The sequence below is a fragment of the Choristoneura fumiferana genome, chromosome 7 (genome assembly GCF_025370935.1).
Source record: "Choristoneura fumiferana chromosome 7, NRCan_CFum_1, whole genome shotgun sequence".
Lineage (NCBI taxonomy): Eukaryota > Metazoa > Arthropoda > Insecta > Lepidoptera > Tortricidae > Choristoneura > Choristoneura fumiferana.
In genome coordinates this window covers 4,486,449-4,505,381 of record NC_133478.1, presented here as the reverse complement: position 1 = coordinate 4,505,381, position 18,933 = coordinate 4,486,449, and the positions used below count along the sequence as shown (strand labels likewise).

The following is an 18,933-nucleotide window of genomic DNA, read 5'->3' as shown; positions in this document are numbered from 1 at the left end:
CTACAGTTCGGAATACCGATTTAAACATAAACTAGACTTAACGGTCTTGATTCTGTAAAAATATCGGGATAAAAATTAACCATTGTCAAAGAGTAACAAATAAAACACAACAAAATTCACATTCATAACATTCATCTCCAGCGTAAATACTACGTCTCATTTCTGGGTATATTACCGTATAGGTCTGACAGCTTGGCCTTTAGTTTCAACGTAGGCTCATAACGGATTGAAAACTTCATACATGCCATATTATAATTGTTTCCAAGTTACCTCATGACACTGCTTTCCTTCACCAAAAACTCAAGGTGAATTTACAAAATGTAGTTATTTATGACATTAGTCTAAATGAGATCGGAGATCAGCAAGCGCAGCGTAGAACATCCACCAACGAGATGGATGGATGACGTGGTTAAAGCCGCGGGTTCAAGGTGGATGCAGGCCACTTCCAACCGGTGCAACAGGAGGTCTATGAGGGAGGCCTATGTCTAACAGTGGTCTTCTTACGGCTGAATGATGATGATGATATTGATAGGTTATATTGTCACCTGCATAACAAGGGCAACCTTGTCCAACACGACATTATCGTAGCTGCTGTCAACCAGCATCTGAAGATTCATTACATTGTCGGAGTCATGGACCAAGTCGGAGAGCAGGGTAGACGTGTAGTAAGAGTAGATGACGTAGGTGAAGAGGAAAAAGCTGAAGAAGGCGATGCGACGCGACGTTAGCTCCATGGGGTTCACTGGAAGATCTGAAATGAGGGTAGACGTGAGACGTACCAGCCAAATGCGTACCAAGTCTTCCGAGTACCTACGCGTCCACTAGATCCAAAAACTAGGTCCACGAGTATTTACGAGTACTCAATAAGTCAAATATATAGGAACCTATGGGTACTTACGAGTATTGTGTTTGAGCTAGAAGTGATTAAAAACTTTATTTTATACCGTGTATAGGCTTAGGACAGTCAGCTGCTTGTTTCAAGAGTATAAAAAAAGATTTAGCTGGTTATAGAAAATGTTAGTTATTTAGAAGAGAGAGTCCATGATAAATCCTTTTCTAAAAAATATGTCTACGTAGGTAATTATTTTCTTTCTTTCTTTCTCAACTTTCAATGAGAGGTACTTATAAAAAAAGGTATCTATTTATTTCGATTGGATGGCATTGCATGTACGAGTATGATATCTACACTTACAATGTTGGCAATAGGCACCAATAGTAATGAGCAGTTCATGTGATATGTAGCATTCTAGTTTGCTGCCGAGCAAGCGTTGTTCAGCGCGGTTGAGGAGGTAGAAGAGGGAAGAGACCAGCAGGATCATGGCAAAAAGGCAATGCCATACGGTTGTGGTGAATGGCTGGCTGTAGAAGTTACTGACGTCTGGGTCGACCGCAGCAGGGTGAAGCCGAAGCTAGGGAACAATCATGAGTACATTTTAAAATAAAGTAAAAGGAAGGCAGTCTGGAAAGTACTATATAACTCTGTCATGGCTAGACGCTATCAGCGGCAAAGCAAACAAATTAGTAGTATATAATTCATGGTTCATGGCGAATAGAAACATAGAAACTTGTATACATACAAGGAACGTCTGGATCGCAATATTGATTGATCTTACTCGCTAACCTGAAAACTATTACAAAAATATTAACAGAGTTCAAAAATATATTTTTTAAAATTCTACCAGTTTGAAGTCAGTACCCCAGTATGAGCCAACAGGATTGGACCTATAGTCGTCTACCTTGCCTACATACCATACAGACCATGCAAGTACAGTCAACAAAAAGTACAATCAGCATAAAAACCGTTTTTATTGCATGCTTTCCACACCGCTGCTTAAAATACGGAATCGCAGTGACGTGCCGTATGCGCACTGTTTTTAACGCATGCTCTCCACACCGCATGCTTAAAATACGGAATCGCAGTGACGTGTCGTAAACTTCAGGTCTTTACCGAATAAAAGTCGTGTCGTTTACGGCACGGCACGTCACTGCAATTCCGCACCGTTTGCCGCAGCGGTGTGGAAAGCAAGCAAAAAAACGGTGCGCATACGGTGCTGTCACCGTTTTCTAAGCAGCGGTTTGGTCGCACCTTTAAAAATGAAGTTCTTGAATAGGTAGGGACTTATTTTTAACTTTCTTACCTATAAGAAAATATAGGCATTATTGGTGACGCATTGACCAATGAACCGATCCAGAACGTCCTAGGCTTCACATAAATATCTACGTGGTCCATGAACTCATAAATGGAACCTTTTCTTTCATAATAGTCCAATTTCGTCTTAGCTTCTTTAATGTAGGTGATGCTGTAAAATATTATGACACATTTTAAGATTGGGATAACATTTAGGTAAAGACTTTTCTAGGATTTTGTACCTCTACGAGATAAAGGAATCCTTATAAAATTTCTTTGTTGTCCGTATAAAGGTATCAAGTTGAAATGAACATTATACTGAGCGGCAAAAAATCTGGCCCTCAAGTGCAGTTATAGGTAACTTTGTATGGAGAGGGGACCAAATTTAGTGCCGCTCAGAATATATTAAATTACTTATTTAGAACTTTAGTTTCTTGTGGCCAGAAAAAGTATTTAAAAGTTCATCTGACCAAAAGATACAAGCTTTTATATTAGTATTTTGAAAGTTTTAAATAAAAAATCTTACAGTACAAGTCAGGAAGAGGCCACAAGCCGCGAATAAGATCATCACAGAAATATTACGAAATTATCGCATAGCCGGACTTAACCCGTACTTACTTAAATTGAAGCATTTCTTGTAGAAGAAGCAAAACTTTGCATCCAACTTTAGTCTCCCTCCACATATAGTCGTCATCACAAGCCTTGCTGCGCAAGACCGTGTCGCAGTCTGATATGGACGCGACGGTGAAAGTTTCATTCATGGTGACCTAAAAATGGGTGCGGTTAATATAAACTACCCGAGTATCTACCGGGAAATCTCGGAAGTAGGTAGCTTAAAGCCATCCCCTATCTGAATGGCCTCACGCATTCCATCTCCTTCGGCTTCCCTTCCTTGTTCTTACCTTACAACACTGAACATAATACTACGTCCGCTCGCTCACGTATAGCACTAAAATAAGTTTTTGGTAAAAATATAATTTTTAATACAGGATTTTTTTTGCCGACTGTACTTTTTGTTGACTGTACTTGTATTGTCACCCAAACTTTATTTGAATACCAAATTTAAAGTCGATGCCATTAACCGTTGAAGAGTTATGTCCTGTGGAGACGATCCTGGCCGGACTACCAAGGATGTCACTCTCAGATTGTTGTATTATCACCAGATTTACAATAATTCACCAAATTACAAGTCGATCGGACTACTGGAAGTGGGTTACATTTAACTTGCAAGATTTGACCCAAACATAGTAACAAACGAACGGAGCAAGTTAAATAAAAGCTTGGAATAAGCAGTGTCCTATAACTAGTAACTTAATTTTTGATTAAAACTAGTCAAAAGAAAAATCATAGGATCAATTTGGAATTTTGGAGAATATTGCGTACGAGTCGCGTCGTGTGTTACGGTTTCCCCGTCCGACGGCCAAAAGGCGACTGTTCGTAAATATTTTCTTAAGAACTAACTTAATAAATAAATATTTATTGTCATTCAAAAATCGGCAGATCTAATTAAAGTATACATCATTGTAGGCAAACATAATAGGGAGTATATTCTAGCTCCAGAAAAAGGTTCACGGAGTCTAAGGGTTTTTTTAATATCACTAAACCAAATTAAAGTACAATTATCAAGCTAAATATTGTAATCCATGATGACGTGGCGGCTAAAAAGCACTCACTGTGCAATACTCTCAAAAAAATGGGTACCTAGGTATCAATAAATCAATGTAATTTCTAAATGTCACAACAAAATCAGACTCACCATAATAATTGCCGTAAAAACTTTATGATCTTCAAGGCAACTTTCCCTTTTGAAATTACGGCGTAGAATAAAACTACGACCCTCACACCTTTACGAGCGTGGGAATTCCTACAGCCTAACCCCAATTTAACGAAGTGCCAATATTGACACTACTTGAGGAAATTTACTAACACTTCATTAAATCGAACATGCAGGGCCTCGCGGGAGCTTCTGCATTTAGTATTTTACCCCGAAGTAGACCCTTCTGTTACTTCTGTTACAATTCCACTTATATTATAAATGCGAAAGTTTGTAAGTCTGTTTATTATCTCTTCACATCTAATTCTAAGCCGCTGAATCGATTTAGACTAAATTCGGTACCTATACAGAATTACAGATAGTTTGAGTCCCAAAGAAGGACTGCAAGATGAATGCATAGATCCCGCGGGATAGTAATAAACGAATTCTACGCGGACGGAAGTAATAGTATATATATGGACGGTAGTAATAGAGATAATACTCCTAAAACAAAGTCACGGTGGATTTTTTAACCATCATTTTCATTATAAGCCGAAATTAGGTGAGTGAGATAGGCAATCGCTGTGGTCATCTACGTATGCTGCAAGGCCTCCACTGCTGGACATAAATCTTCCCACAAGTCCAAGCAGCCTTAAACAACCTGAGTTGGCAACTTTTGGGTTCTTTATTTGCTTGCTAAACACGAGAACGTTATGATCTTGCTTCTAAAATGTCATCAGTTTCACTTTGGCCCCTCGACGAGATACGAATACATTAAGCATTAAGAAAAGTGAAAAAAAGGTTTACCTGCGCAGGTCGACTGGAGCTTGTATGGTAACCCACCTGTGCAATTTTTTTCATCTGTGCAGGCGACCGGAGCAAAACCAATATCATTTTCGAGTCACACGTACGGTCGGCTAAAGACCGCTCCGATACACCGGAACGTTCCTGCAGGGCTACTACGAAACTCGAAACTCGAATGGAATCTCGTGTCGTGCGGTCCCTCTGACACTTATTTATTTACTATTTAATCCGAGAGCGAGAGGGACCGCACGATACGAACTTCGAGTTACGAGTTTCGTAGTAGCCCTGCTGCACTCGTTACGGTTGACCTGGGAGGCTATTACAAAATTCGAAGTTCGTATCATACGAGTACCTACCTTCCCTCTCACTTTCGTATTAAATAATATAAGCGTCAGCGAGACGACACGATACGAAGTTCGTATAAGAACTCAAATAAGAAATAAGAATTCGTAGGTATAAAGGGCCTGCACAGTTAATCTCTCCGGCGAACCGTAACGTGTACCTACGGCCAACTTTAGGATACTGAGAGTATCGCCACAATACAAGTAATAGGCAGAAGATCGACTTCATACAAGCGCCCGAATAGACGCACGCACACAGCCAAGCGTCATTTACACGGCCGCAAACCAATCTTCGCAAGACAAAAATACTGAGTCGCAGTGCCACTTCGGTCGCTGGTCGACTGCTGTGCCGTCGCGCCCGCTCTATTCGCCCCCGTTTCGATTCTGTGTCGTAGCTATTAGCGCTCGGTACTAACTCTTCAGAAGAATGAGATTTTTTTATGAGATAGGTAAAATTCAACAACAAGTCGTTTCGAACTTGCCGGAATAGACGCAATTTTTTTGCCATCACCAACTTATAGTTTAATTCATAAATAAATAATCATAAACTTAACATATGTTTTATTCCTACACCTAAAATTACACACATACAATAAAAACTACACACGTCTGTTTTACTTTGTGTAGACGCCAACCCTAGCACTCCGCCCAGCCGTAAGTAGGTACAAATTTCAAGAATACGGCTGATTCAATCTACTGCCTATTACTTGTATTGTGGTATCGCTTCAAAGTTCAAGTCCTAGCGACAAACATCTAAAGACCTCTTGAGTAGTTACCTAAGAATGTCGAATACTACGCGGCTTGCTATCCTCTACCTACATTGTTTCGCCTCTACGTTCGGATTCTTACGTGTTACTCGGAGGTAGCTTCATTGTTAAGCCCGGTTTAGACTAGCAAGAAAAATCGTGCAAGTTGCATTACATTGCAAGGCTGTAAAGCCAACGAGCATGTAGTGGTCAATCTAGCACCGCGATGTAAGTAATGTAACTTGTATTTTTTTTGTGTAAGTCTAAACTGGGCCTTATGAAACTTTTAACCAACTAAAGTTATAAACGATCTCGAATTCAGTGGTATTTGCAAACGCTGATTACAAAAATTTGAACTTCAGTAAAGTAGTGAAGCAGTGTAGTGTTTAGCAAAACAACAGTACCTACTGCATCAGAGTAAACAGTACGGAACTTCGCATAATTTACGAATGCTGCACTTTAGTAAAAAACTGGGAAAAAATAAAAAATATTCTAAGAGGAGGAAAAGAGCATAGAGGTCACCTTATAGGAAGCAATCACCGCCGACCATGGACACGCGCAACACGAGGGCAACCCACAAGTGCGTGCCTTTTGACTGATAAGCTCGTATTTTAAAGATCCCTAAAATTCCCTGTCTATTGCACACTAAAAACGCTCCCCACACTGCGATCAACTGTAAGTACACGTAATGTATTAGCCGTAAAGCCAACGAGTTTGTAGTGGTCAATCGAGCGCCGCAATATAATGCAACATGCACGATTTTTCTCGCAAGTCTAAACTTGGCTTAGCTTTAGAAAATCGCTCGCCGCGCCTCTTGTCGCGCGTAGTATACCCGAGCTTTATTACTGGTTTGCACTGCGACTAAGCTCTCTTAGTACACGAGCTCCCCTAGCGATTAAACCTCTTCTACGTCATTTGCGGCGCAATTCTTATTGTCTGGAACCCTAATACCTCTGTTTAGCACCCAACAATGGGACTAGGTCCGGAAATTTATAGGTACTAGAATTGAACCGTTTAAAACGCTAGAAAGAAGAATTTAATGGCAAAGAATGCACATTAGCCCTATTTAAGGGTTCCGTAGCGATACAAAAAACTCTTAGTTAGTAAATACTAACAAATGATGGATCCTACTACTTATAGGTGTTGCGCCCGAAGAGTCCAAAAAAAAACAATTATATTTTAATTAAATTTAATAAGTTCAGAAAAATGTTGAACATGAAACCACCGTGAGACTCACTCATATTAAATATAATGACCCGGATAACTCACGTCTTAAATCGAGTTTAGCTCGACATGTTTCGGGCTAATCCGTAGCCCTTCGTCTTCGGAGCAACGCGACTCAGCGGCTGCTGCAACACGCGCACTGCGCGCCGCCGCTCTGCTCGCGCGACTACCCGACGAAACTGACACCGGCACACAACTACCCGCGTTTTCATCATCATTACAACTGTCAAATGTAGGGTAGCACACAACACTAACAACATCGCTCTGTAAAGGTACGTTCGTTCGATTAGACCGAAACATGTCGAGCTAAACTCGATTTAAGACGTGAGTTATCCGGGTCATTATTTTAATATAAGTTCAGAAAAAGTTTAAAATTAATTATAATTAATATCTAAGTACTGAATCAATCCGATGCAAGTGATTGAATGATTCCCGCGGTCCGAGTTCCCAGGCCGCGAGGTATGCTTCGTCAGCGCCTCGTGCATCGGGCGATGTGCGGTGTCGTCACATGTTCTTTTGTCAGCATTATGCAATTCACAGTAGCGTTGCTAAGTTAGCTTTTTTCCTGTGACGATGCCTCATACACATGGTTCTTGGTTAGGGGTCATCATTTAGATGTTTTTAAGCGAACAAACAAACCAATTAGGTCAAGAAATAGACGAATTCAAAAACTTCTTCTAGAGATATTCTATAATCTAACATCATCATCATCATCCCAGATTATATACGTTCCACTGCTGGGCATAGACCTCCTCTCAGAGTGAGAGGGCTTGGGCCGTAGTCCCCACGCAGGCCCAGTGCGGATTGGGAACTTCACACGCGCCATTATGCAATGCTTCGCAGGTTTGTACAGGTTTCCTCGCAATGTTTTCCTTTGCCGTAAAGCTCGTGGTAATTTTAAAATGTAATTTCGCTGTGAATTTCTAAAAACTCAGAGGTGCGAGCCGGGGTTTGAATCTACGATCCTCTGCTTGAACGGCCATAGGTCAAACCACTAGGCCACCACGGCTTCCATACCTAGTCTAAATTAGAGAAAAAATTGTGCCGTTTTTCATACTAAATAAAAAACACTGTTTTCTTGCTTCTTGCCTAGTGCCTAGTGATCGTCGAGTAGATTAGAGAGTACGGTCAAGGAGTTGAATTCATTGGCCACCATGGAACCATTTCACAGTAAACGTCATAGTGACATCGCATTAATTAACAAGGAAAGTCGTAATGACTTTTCCTTTGAAAAGGTTTCATGGTGGCCTATATATGAATAAAATTCCTTGACTGTACCTATAATCAAAGATAATATAGTTTTATTATAATATATAACAATAACAACCTATTAGGGAAGCTTCTACAAGCACTTATGATTTATCATTTATCATACAACAATAACAAGAATATCCGCAGATATCCGCAGTAGAACTAAGATTACCGACATAGCCCGAAGAATTGCGAAACTAAAGTGGCAGTGGGCGGGGCACATTGCTCGCAGGACTGATGGCCGATGGGGTCTGGAGGTTCTCGAATGGCGTCCGCGGACCGGGAGAAAAGCTGTCGGTAGGCCTCCAACAGGATGGAGCGACGACTTGGTTAAGATCGCGGGATCGCGGTGGATGCGGAAAGCACAAGACCGGTCTGAGTGGAGAGCCTTGGGGGAGGCCTATGTCCAGCAGTGGACGTCTTTCGGCTGACATGATGATGAATAACAAGAAATATTGCGTGTACCTAAGCCTGAGTAGTTCGCAAGTCTCATTACAATTTATAGGCCCTACTATAGGGTCCTATTAGACAAAGAGCAAAATTTGAACTTTGGTATCTTGTCATCCCGCTGACGCTAACATTATTTAATAGGAGAGTGAGAGGGACGGTACGATACGAACTTCGATTTTCGAATTTCGTAGTACCTAGCCCCCCTGATCCTTAACGAAATCGTTAATCATTATAATGTACTAGCGGACTCGGCAGACGTTGTCCTGCCCGAAAAAATACTATATTCAAATTATGATAACACTACAGTTTACCCGCGGCTGCGCACGCGTAAACTATTCGATCTGGTAGTTACAATTGAAATTCCGGGATTTTACAAAATTCCCCTGGGGATTCCCAAAATTTATATCGAGGTCTTCATTGAGGTTGTGTTAAGAACAACTGTCCAAAATTTCAAGACTCTACACCCAGCGGTTAAATTTTTACGATTTTATCCCTATCCCGTGGGAATATCGGAATAAAAAGTAACCTATATGTTACTCCAGATTTCCAGCTACCTACATACCAAATTTCATGACTCTAAGCCCAGCGGTTTTATTTTGAGATTTTATCCCTATCCCGTGGGAATATCGGGATAAAAGTAGCCTATATGTTATTCCAGATGTCCAGCTATCTACATACCAAATTTCATCCAAAGGCAGGTGGTAGGGCCTTGTGCATGTGCAAGGTCCGCCCGGATTACTACCACCATCTTGCTCGCTAATCCTGCCGTGAAGCAGCAGTGCTTGCACTGTTGTGTTTCGGCGTGGAGAGTAAGACAGCCGGTGAAATAACTGGCACTTGAGGTATCCCAACTTAGGCCTCTAGGTTGGCAACGCATCTGCAATACCCCTGGTGTTGCAGATGTTTATGGGCGGTGGAGATCTCTTACCATCAGGAGACCCACTTGCTCGTTTGCCATCCAGTCAAATAAAAAAATAAATAAAAAAACGTATAAATGCTGAGATGATGATGATGATAATTATGGTTTTTTTTAATAATACCTAAAGGAATTTTAGACAATATACTTCATTAAATTTCAACATGACAGTGGGAATACTATGTAGGTATTATTAACAACGATTTCTATTCATGAAGATTCAAATAATCTAGATGGTTCCGAAAATGAAATAGACTTGCTACGTTGTCAAATTAAATAAATTTTATCTAGCAAAATGTGTGCAAAAAAATTTGGCGCTCTTATACCAAAGAAGTTTCTGTGTCGCTACCCATTAGACTTAGGAGCTCTCTGTGTTGGTATAGTAATGACAGTGAGTACTATACATACCTACACCTATACTTATATTATCCAGACAAGATAGGAAATTAACGATATTATGAAAGTGGACGAGTCAGACACGTGATGATTTAGAGCCTGTTTCACCACTTATCGACTAACTTTAAGAGAAGTTTCCCTGACGGCCGCGCGGCCACGTTAGGTATTCGTTTGGGATATTGCTGTCTTTATCGCTCGTGACATAAGCGCTCGCAGCCTATATTTTCTTTGCTTGTGTTTTTTTTACTTTTTGTAAAAATGCTTTATGAGTTTGTAATTCTCGTGCAAAGTTGTCATCTTTTTCTTGTCGACTTTTGAGCTCCTGTAATTCTGATATTACACATTTATATGAAAAATCTGAAAAACCACAGGCATAGATAATTACGTCTAGTCCATACTTACAAAATTTCATCTATTTCTGTTGCTTAGTTTTCAAATGAGACCGGGACTACGTTTGTATGGAGAATGGAACGAAGAGACTTTTCTTAAATGACGGATATCAGTGATGCCGTCTCTGTTTGGTTTGTCTGAAACAAAGACAGCATTACTTTTAGTCTGACACTTAAAATTAGTCGACAAGTGGTGAAACAGGCCCTTAGGATCGTAAAGTTGCGGGTGAGAAAAGCAATTGTTCATAGTACATTTTAAGTAGTTTGTTATTAGAGGGTTTCAGAAAAAAGTGGAAAATACCAGTTTAGCCTTAATTGTCCTTAATTTTCCATACAAAATTTATTAGTCATTTTTGTGACGGTCCATGCAACATGTATGGTTAACTGCATCACAAAACTGACAGTTAAAAGTGGGACACTTTTTTTATTGCTTAAATCGCCAGTGCTCATGATTCTGAGTAGAAATAACCCAAAATTTGTTAGGTTTAAAATAAGTACAGGGTACACATTTTCTGAAAATGTCCTTTTACGCAATGCCCTCAATTCTTTATGCGTGGTCTTACTTAGCTTTAAACATTTCATGCAACACATTTCCAGTGCATAATGGCGGTCATTGCCATCGCCACGGTGGTACAGATAATCTACGTCTTAGACTGTAACAAGTGCCCGTCCTTTGCTATAAGGAACTGCTGCGGGTACAGCGTCACTGCCTTCATTTACTCCATCATCATGTTACTGGTCCATGCTTGGTTCCTGTGGGGAGTCTCTAAGGTTTGCTCAAACTTCTGTATTACAACTTGAACTTCCGATCAATCAAGGGTGATAGGGTGAATTATGTGTAAGATTTGTGCGTAGAATAGGATAGAAGCTTGCTTGTTGTACAGGGACGTCTTTTATGAGTTGACTTCCGGCTGATTACAGTTTATGTAAACTTTAACGCCACACCAATGCAGTACATTTGGCTCATCTGCACTTATCATTAGATAAGAAGAACCCAATCACTTCTCAATCACACTCAATTTAAAAAAAAACAGTGAATCAAGTTCCTCTATTCATGAGTAGGTTTTTTGGCGTATTTATTGTAAGTGAAACGTAGGGCATTTTTCCGACCCTTTGTTCTTTTTTACATATATTTTATAAAAGCTGGTCCAATTAGTGATTTTAAATGATAACATAACACATAACGGATAACTCACTTCCGAAATAGAGTTCTGAAACGTGTGCGCGTGTTGCAACAGCCGCCGAGTCGCGTTGCTCCCAGAAAAGGGTTACGGATTAGCCCGAAACATTTCGACTCTCGATTTCAGACGTGAGTTATCTGTTGTTATCATTTAAAATGAGTCTCATGGTAGTTTCATGTCCAATTAGTGATATTTACATTTCAGTGCAAGACATCGGTAATTTTGAGTTGGATCGTCATCGCGTCAATGTGGCTTGCCCATACATTCTGCCTGTTGATTGTACTTATATGCTTGTATAGTGCTGACGCTTCTTTTGTGTCATGGATATTATGCCTGTTATTTGGTATAATTGCTATTGGTAAGTGTTTTGAATTATTTATTAATCAATTTCACAAATTAAAAAATCTAAAAACCCGACTGCCTTAAAAAATACTAAAAAGATGAAAACAAGTCTAGTGGGCTAGAACTTTGTTAAGTAGCTAACTTAAAGTTCAACAGTCGGGACCCATTAGGTATTTTTTTTTAAGGTACCTACAAATTCTGTTCTCAATGAGTTTTTGTTTATTTATGGTTACATAAATAAACAAAAACTCAATGAGAACAGAAGTTTTACACTTTAACGAAACATAATATTATGTTAAGCAGCTTCATATTCAATAAAATCACATTCTGCTTTTGTGCAACGATAACAATATGATAATCCTTATTTGTCTTGAATACAGCCATGTTTGTTGCTCTTTGGTATTATGTAAATTCGTAATAGAAGGAATTCACGCTTCGCAATAATTTGTTTAGAATATTTGGATAGGTTCTACATATAGTTTAAATATGTCTAATTTTTTGATTTTGCAGGTGGCAGGACCTTGTGCAAGGTCTGCCCGGATTGCTACCACCATCTTGCTCGCTAATCCTGCCTTGAAGCAGTAGTGCTTGCACTGTTGTGTTTCGGCGTGGAGAGTAAGACAGCCGGTGAAATAACTGGCACTTGAGGTATCCCATCTTAGGCCTCTAGGTTAACAATGCATCTGCAATACCCCTGGTGTTGCAGATGTTTATGGGCGGTGGTGATCTCTTACCATCAGGAGACCCACTTGCTCGTTTGCCATCCTCAAATAAAAAACCATGTGTTTTTAACAGGTTTCCTGTCCCGTGGATCACATGTGATTCATTTACGCAGTTGTCGATGTTCTCTTAATAAATACGTCTACGTGTCAGATTCGCAAATTTTGCTAAGCAACTTGTCTTTTTTTTCTGAAAAATTACGACTTACTAGTTAATATTTTTTCCTTTGGAAGCAGATATATGACGTATAAAATCATTGGTCTAGGATAAGAGGCAGTCTTATCTATGTTATTTGTTCGTAGATGTAAGGGCTTTTACACATAAACACGACACGACATCGCGTCGTGCAACGACGTAGCAACCCTCTATTTCTAGGAAAAATGGTTGAATTCTTTTAATCTGGCCGGTAGACGAGGGGCTGGTGGTAGGATTTTGTGGTCAATTTCGGAAGTGGGTGACTTGAGAATTATTTGTTTTGGGAAATGGCCCTTCTGGGAAGTGGTCAATTTGAGAACCGGTCTTTATAGGAATGGTCATTTTGGGCAGTGGTGTTTCGGAGATGTGGTCGTTTTGAGAAGTAGCCATTTTGGGAAACGGTCATTATAGGAATGTGGAAAATTTGGGAGGTGGGTGACTTGAGAATTGGTTGTTACGGGAAATGGCTCTTGACACATACTTTCCTACGTGTTGTCTATTTGTACTTAATACTATTGTTGTGTCTTGTGTTGTGAATAAATGTATTTTCTTTCTTTCTTTCTTTTTCTCTTCTGGGAATTGGTCTTCCAGACATGTGGTCGTTTTGGGAAGTAGCCATTACGTGACGAAACCGTTCACAATGCGACGTCGTGTTTCATATACGAAGGATCACTTCATCGTGTCAGCAGGGCTACTACGAAACTCGAAACTCGAAGTTCGTGTCGTGCGGTCCCACTGACACTTACACTATTTAACACGAGAGCGAGAGGACCGCACGACACGAACTTCGAGTTTCGTGTTTTGTAGTAGCCCTGCAGCGCTGGGGCGTTTTAACGCTTCAGCATTGCTAAGCCAGTGTCCGATTCGCAACCGCAATGACACTCGTATGTTTAAAATGCCAAATTTAAGGCTGTCTTTTTGTATTTTTTTAATCAGTAGAATTTGTGCTTATTAAAACAGATAAGACAGAATTCGGTACTTTTTAGTTCCCGCATACGAGGGGTTAGGTTAATATTGTTTTGTCTTGTGTTGTTGTGAATAAATGTATTTTCTTACTTTCTTTCTCGCTTTCACATCGTGAAACGAAGATGCGTCGTACAGTCGAGTTTATACTTCTGAGCAAAAATTTGATCAAAAATATCTGAACACGCTTCTATACCGTTAACAATAGAGTCGTGTTCAGATATTTTTGATCATATTTTTGCTCACAAGTTTATGAAGTCGACTGTACGTAGCACAAGGCGATATCGTACCTATTGTGTTTATGTGTAAGAGCCCTAAGTAGCTGTAACTCAAATTACATTTCCCAAGTCCCCAATCCGCACTAGGCCCGCGTGGGAACTACGGCCCAAGCCCTCTCATTCCGAGAGGAGGCCTGTGCCCAGCAGTGGGACGTAAATAGGCTGGGATGATGATGATGATGATAAAGTGGCATTTTGTTCCAGGAATATTACTGTACGGCTTGCTGGTAGTTGTCGGATTTTGGCTGGAGTTGAAGTCGAAGAAATCATCACCACTGCCAGCCTAATAAATATCTACTATATTAGAAAACAACTTGAAGCAGTAAATTGGATTCTTCAAATATAAGTTTCAACATATTATTATTATGTACTTTCATTAACTATGCTAAAGTTACTTTCGATGCGGACTGTACAGTCACCAGCACCAATATCTGACACAACAGGTGTGCATAAATATCTGATACGACTCTATTTCTAGGGCCGGAAGGACGTGTCAGATATTTTGCACGCTCCGCTGTGGCAGATATAAATGCTGGTGACTGTACGACAACGTACGTCGAGCAAACACTAATTTAAGTCAAATAAAAAAAACATATCTTGTAAGGTCGTATATTGAGACTGAAAATAAAAAAGAAACTGAAGGTCTTTACTTGACGGTATTGAATGAGACCATCAAGAAAGAATGGCACAGCTTGGATTCCAGAATTTTCGTGGTAAATCTTCTCATAACCACCTACTGCTAGCAATTATAGATCCGTCTGTGCTACTACTTCGACTTAAAGTTTTTCTGTGACTGTTAACGACCAAAATAAAATAAATGGTAACTGAAAAAAAAAACATCTGATTAAAAAGGTTAATAAGTTATCAACAATCGGTGCTGGATATTTAGTCGACATTTTGATAAAAAGAAATTACACCTAAACTATAATATAAATTCATAAAAACTGGCCAAGAGCGTGTCGTTTACGCCCAGGATAGGGTTCCGTAGCCATTACGAAAAAATCAAATAATATTTTTCTAAGGCTTTCGTATTGTGTACTGAATCTTCCAAGTTTAGGTATATTATAAGTTTTATACCTTAGGCTGCTATTTAAGAGTAAAACTACTAATAATTCTCAAGTAAACTTAGCCGTTATAGTTTTCCTTGAAAGTTTGATATACTTACTACCATCCTAAATTTTTTAAAATTTTTCACCCAGTGGTTTAGATTTTAGAGGAGAGGGGGGGAAGCTCGATTTTAATGAAAATTTGGACTTTAAAGTTGAATATTTCGCAAACAAATCACTGAATCGAAAAATCATCTGAGCAAACTCTAATGGTTTTACAAGACCTATCCAACGATACCCCATACTATAGGGTTAGATGAGAAAAAAAACACCCCCAATTTACGTGTATGGGAGGTACCTTAAAAAAATATTTTTTATTTTTTTATTGTACCATTTTGTCGGCATAGTTTACGTAAATAACAGCTTTCTAGCATTGATAGTCCCTGAGCAAAGCCGCGGACGGACAGACAGACAGACAGACATGGCGAAACTATAAAGGTTCCGTTTTTTGTCAAGCCTAAAAATCAAGTGATTACATGTGTTTTTATGTACAATAAAGAGTTTTACAATACAATACAAAATCCGCCCTGAATCGTGCCCGATTCAGAGACCTCTCTGTACCGCAACCGCAATGGATACCTGTTGAACCAGCCACGACACAGACAGGGAATTGAAATAAAAATGTAGTTTAGGTAATTGATGATGATTTATGATGATGATGACGATGGTGGTGATGATGATAGTGGTGTTGATGCTGATGATGCATTTGCGATACTCACGAGCATAATACAGCAGGCCTAAGAAAACGAGGAAAGCCCGCTGGCCCTGCTTCCTGATCATGAAAGCAAGAGCCATCAGGATCAGCATGAGCACTATTAGAACCACAAACAGCGCCATAAACACCGTCCACGCGATACATATACTCTCATTGTCCTGGAATAGTAGTTTATGCAACTGTTACGTAATATTACGTACAGTTGCATACATTATTTTATCTACACACATATTATAAGTACTTTAAGATGGGTACAGAAACCGATGACAAATTACTCGCATTGCATTACTGACTTGTTCTACCAGTATAATACTGAGTTCACAGTCATTGTAAAAGATTAAATTATAACATTCAAATGTTATCCTGACTTTTGTCAGATTATTCCCAAATGTTTCATTTGCCAAACTATTTTATTTCCCAACTCTCAATTTTCTTCAAATTAAAAAAACAACTATTTTATAGAACACAGTAACCACGCTAGGTTAGGTTTGTTTTATGAAAGTTCGGAAAAAAAATGGTTTCAGAGAAAATCGTGAGTTGGGAAATGAAACAGACAGTTTAGCAAATTAAACATTTGGGAATAATATTTCGCCTAAAAGACAAAAAATCACTTCAAATACTTGTTGAGTAACATTGACGTGATACGAAAGGTAAAAAATACCTGTACAAGTCCATAGAACAAAAGAACGCTGGCCGCAAAGTACAGAGCAACTAAAATCCAAATTGACACAAGTAGATAGCTGATTGGTATGAAACATGTGCAGCAATAAGCTGCTGGATGCACCTGCAACAAAGGAGTTATCTGGTTATCCGTACCTATCAAACCAGCGTTGTGAACCGCAGCATTATGACGAGTGGGGCTCAATTTATACTATTCGATGCTCATTTGTATTTATTCTTTTCTTCGAATGTATTTTTCTGAGTATCGAATATATGTAAAAAAATGTTTATCTATCTTTTCTATTTGTAATATCAAAAGCCTACTATTGAACAAGGATTTTCCCCTTCGAACGCTATAATAAACGACCACTCCATCAGTTTTCCGCAACGCTCGCGATGTCTTCAGTCCACCTAACGGGAGGCCTGCCTGGAGGTCCCTCAAAAGTTCCGTTATCTAGTTATTCAAGCAATGTGGCCTGACCATTGCTACTTCAACGAGGTATCTCGGTGATTTTAGTTTATCGGCAAATTTCAAAATTCCCACAGAATTCGCTATAACTCATTTCGTAAGTTTGTAAGGGCAGAAGGTACCATCAAAGAAATTGTATCGCGCCAGGGTGGACTGAGGCACCTTTTCGCTGCAAATTGGATGTCGACATTCCATATTTGGCAAAAGAAATAAGTGCGAAAGTGATTTTGAAAAGGCTTCACCCCGGTGCCTCGACGGAAGTACCTAGTCGATTTTTAGAGCCCGTCATTTTGCGTTTTTTCTGTTCAATGCGTGGCTGAGCCGCTTGTTGCAGACAGTGTTTAACAACATACGCAATGGATAGAGAAAACGTTCGTAGCGCCGCCGGGCGACAGTGGTTGTGGCAGGGCTGAGACTTCTACCAAAGTATGTTTTTGTGTGCCTTGAAGCCCAAGTAGGCTAGAAAATAAACACAACTCTCACATATATGCCATGCCAGCATCTCGAGATGTTTATTCTAAGAATTGAGATATGGTAGGGAAGCTTACCACGTATCTGTTATGTTGAACAAACAATTACAGACAAGAAACTCTAGACTTTCATCCAATCAAAACGAGGCTTACCTACTTTAAGCACTAAAATTGGATATAAACAGAGCAATGTTGGAGCGCACTAAAGTAATTAATAACAATTTAAAAAGTTACATACAATTCCCAATACGGCGACAATCAACGACCCCGACTTGAGATCCACCACGCCAAAGAACGAGGATACTGTAGGCCATTGGTCCAACGAATTGTAGCCCATTATCTTCCAACCTTTGGTAACATTAAATGAATAACAAAATGTAAATTATTAAAAATACGGGTAAAGACATAATTACAAAATCGAGAGAATAGTAACAATGACTTAGCTAAATGGATTATTATGACATGTCAAATAGTTATACCACAGAGTGCAACCTACAATGTAAATTATATAGACAAGAATAGACAAAACCGGCCAAGTGTGCGGGATCAATAATCCTCTTTAAGGTTTTTTTTCTCAAACATGACATGAAATATTGACGTTGTGTTACAAATAATAGGCCGAGAAGTATCGCGCTGCAGGCGCTGCGGCTCGCCTGCCTGCGGTCACTCTAGCGGCCTGCAAAGAGATTTCATACAACTTTGCAGGCCGCTGGCCTGAAATGCGACCGTCTTTTGTTTCAACGCGCGCTCTGCGACACGGCCTACGTCAACAGCACCCGCTCCGCAGCCGCCGGCGCCGCGCCAGCAGCCAGCCCAGCGCGACACGCGCGCACGCAACAGGGCGACCAGACTAGCGTCCCGACATGCTTGATTTCTTGTATTTTTTATTTTATTTCATGTCATGTGAGAAAAGCATTATACAAGCCTTGGCCGGAACGTGGGGTTGCCGGCCTCGCATCCCTATCGGGCCTCGCTAGGCTCGGCCGTCTATATCGCTTGGCCGGCAACCCCCTACTTCCCGGCCTCTACAGTAATGTACTATTATTACATTGTACAGATGTATAATAATAGTGCATAATGGTTTTCCAGCGTATTTTATCGCAAAAGTTCGTATTTATCGTGCTCTCTCAATTAGTATGTACGTATGTATGTTTTCTCCAATACGCTTGGAAATTTCCGCCAAACTGTCGCAACACAACATAGTGCACGAAGTTCTTCCTTATAGACTGCCACAAATAAAATAAAAACACTTATATTAGTAATAGAGATATTGTATTAAATGATATTGTATGAAATTCCATTACCATGCAGGTTTTTTACTTTTTAAATTCACGTTTTGACTACGGTAAGTCAATCTAAACAGCCTGACGATCAAATTCCTTCTACCTTTTTAGGGTTCCGTACCTCAAAAGGAAAAAACGGAACCCTTATAGAAT

The 18,933-nt window shown here is 39.8% G+C and overlaps 2 protein-coding genes and 1 pseudogene across 3 annotated transcripts; 1 reads left to right on the top strand and 2 right to left on the bottom strand.

Annotated features, from left to right (window-relative positions):
• Positions 1 to 533: 533 nt before the first annotated feature.
• Positions 534 to 3,926, bottom strand: LOC141429849 (uncharacterized; annotated as a pseudogene).
• A 5,959-nt stretch (positions 3,927 to 9,885) lies between these two features.
• LOC141429848 (uncharacterized) lies at positions 9,886 to 14,364 on the top strand. The gene is made up of 4 exons (XM_074090411.1): positions 9,886 to 10,004; positions 10,996 to 11,169; positions 11,784 to 11,937; positions 14,282 to 14,364. Exons 1-4 carry the CDS (start codon positions 9,909 to 9,911, stop codon positions 14,362 to 14,364), a joined length of 507 nt encoding a protein of 168 aa, XP_073946512.1. The 5' UTR covers positions 9,886 to 9,908.
• A 306-nt stretch (positions 14,365 to 14,670) lies between these two features.
• Positions 14,671 to 17,975, bottom strand: LOC141429379 (uncharacterized). Of its 2 annotated transcripts, none has more exons than XM_074089673.1 (4): positions 17,736 to 17,975; positions 16,560 to 16,682; positions 15,903 to 16,077; positions 14,671 to 14,901 (listed from the first exon to the last, which is right to left on the bottom strand). In XM_074089673.1, the coding sequence occupies exons 1-4, from the start codon at positions 17,832 to 17,834 to the stop codon at positions 14,801 to 14,803; spliced, it is 498 nt and encodes a 165-aa protein (XP_073945774.1). In that variant the 5' UTR covers positions 17,835 to 17,975; the 3' UTR covers positions 14,671 to 14,800. The 2 variants fall into 2 exon arrangements, with proteins under 2 accessions (XP_073945774.1, XP_073945775.1); XM_074089674.1 differs by having other exon boundaries at positions 15,903 to 16,056.
• Between the last annotated feature and the right edge of the window lie 958 nt (positions 17,976 to 18,933).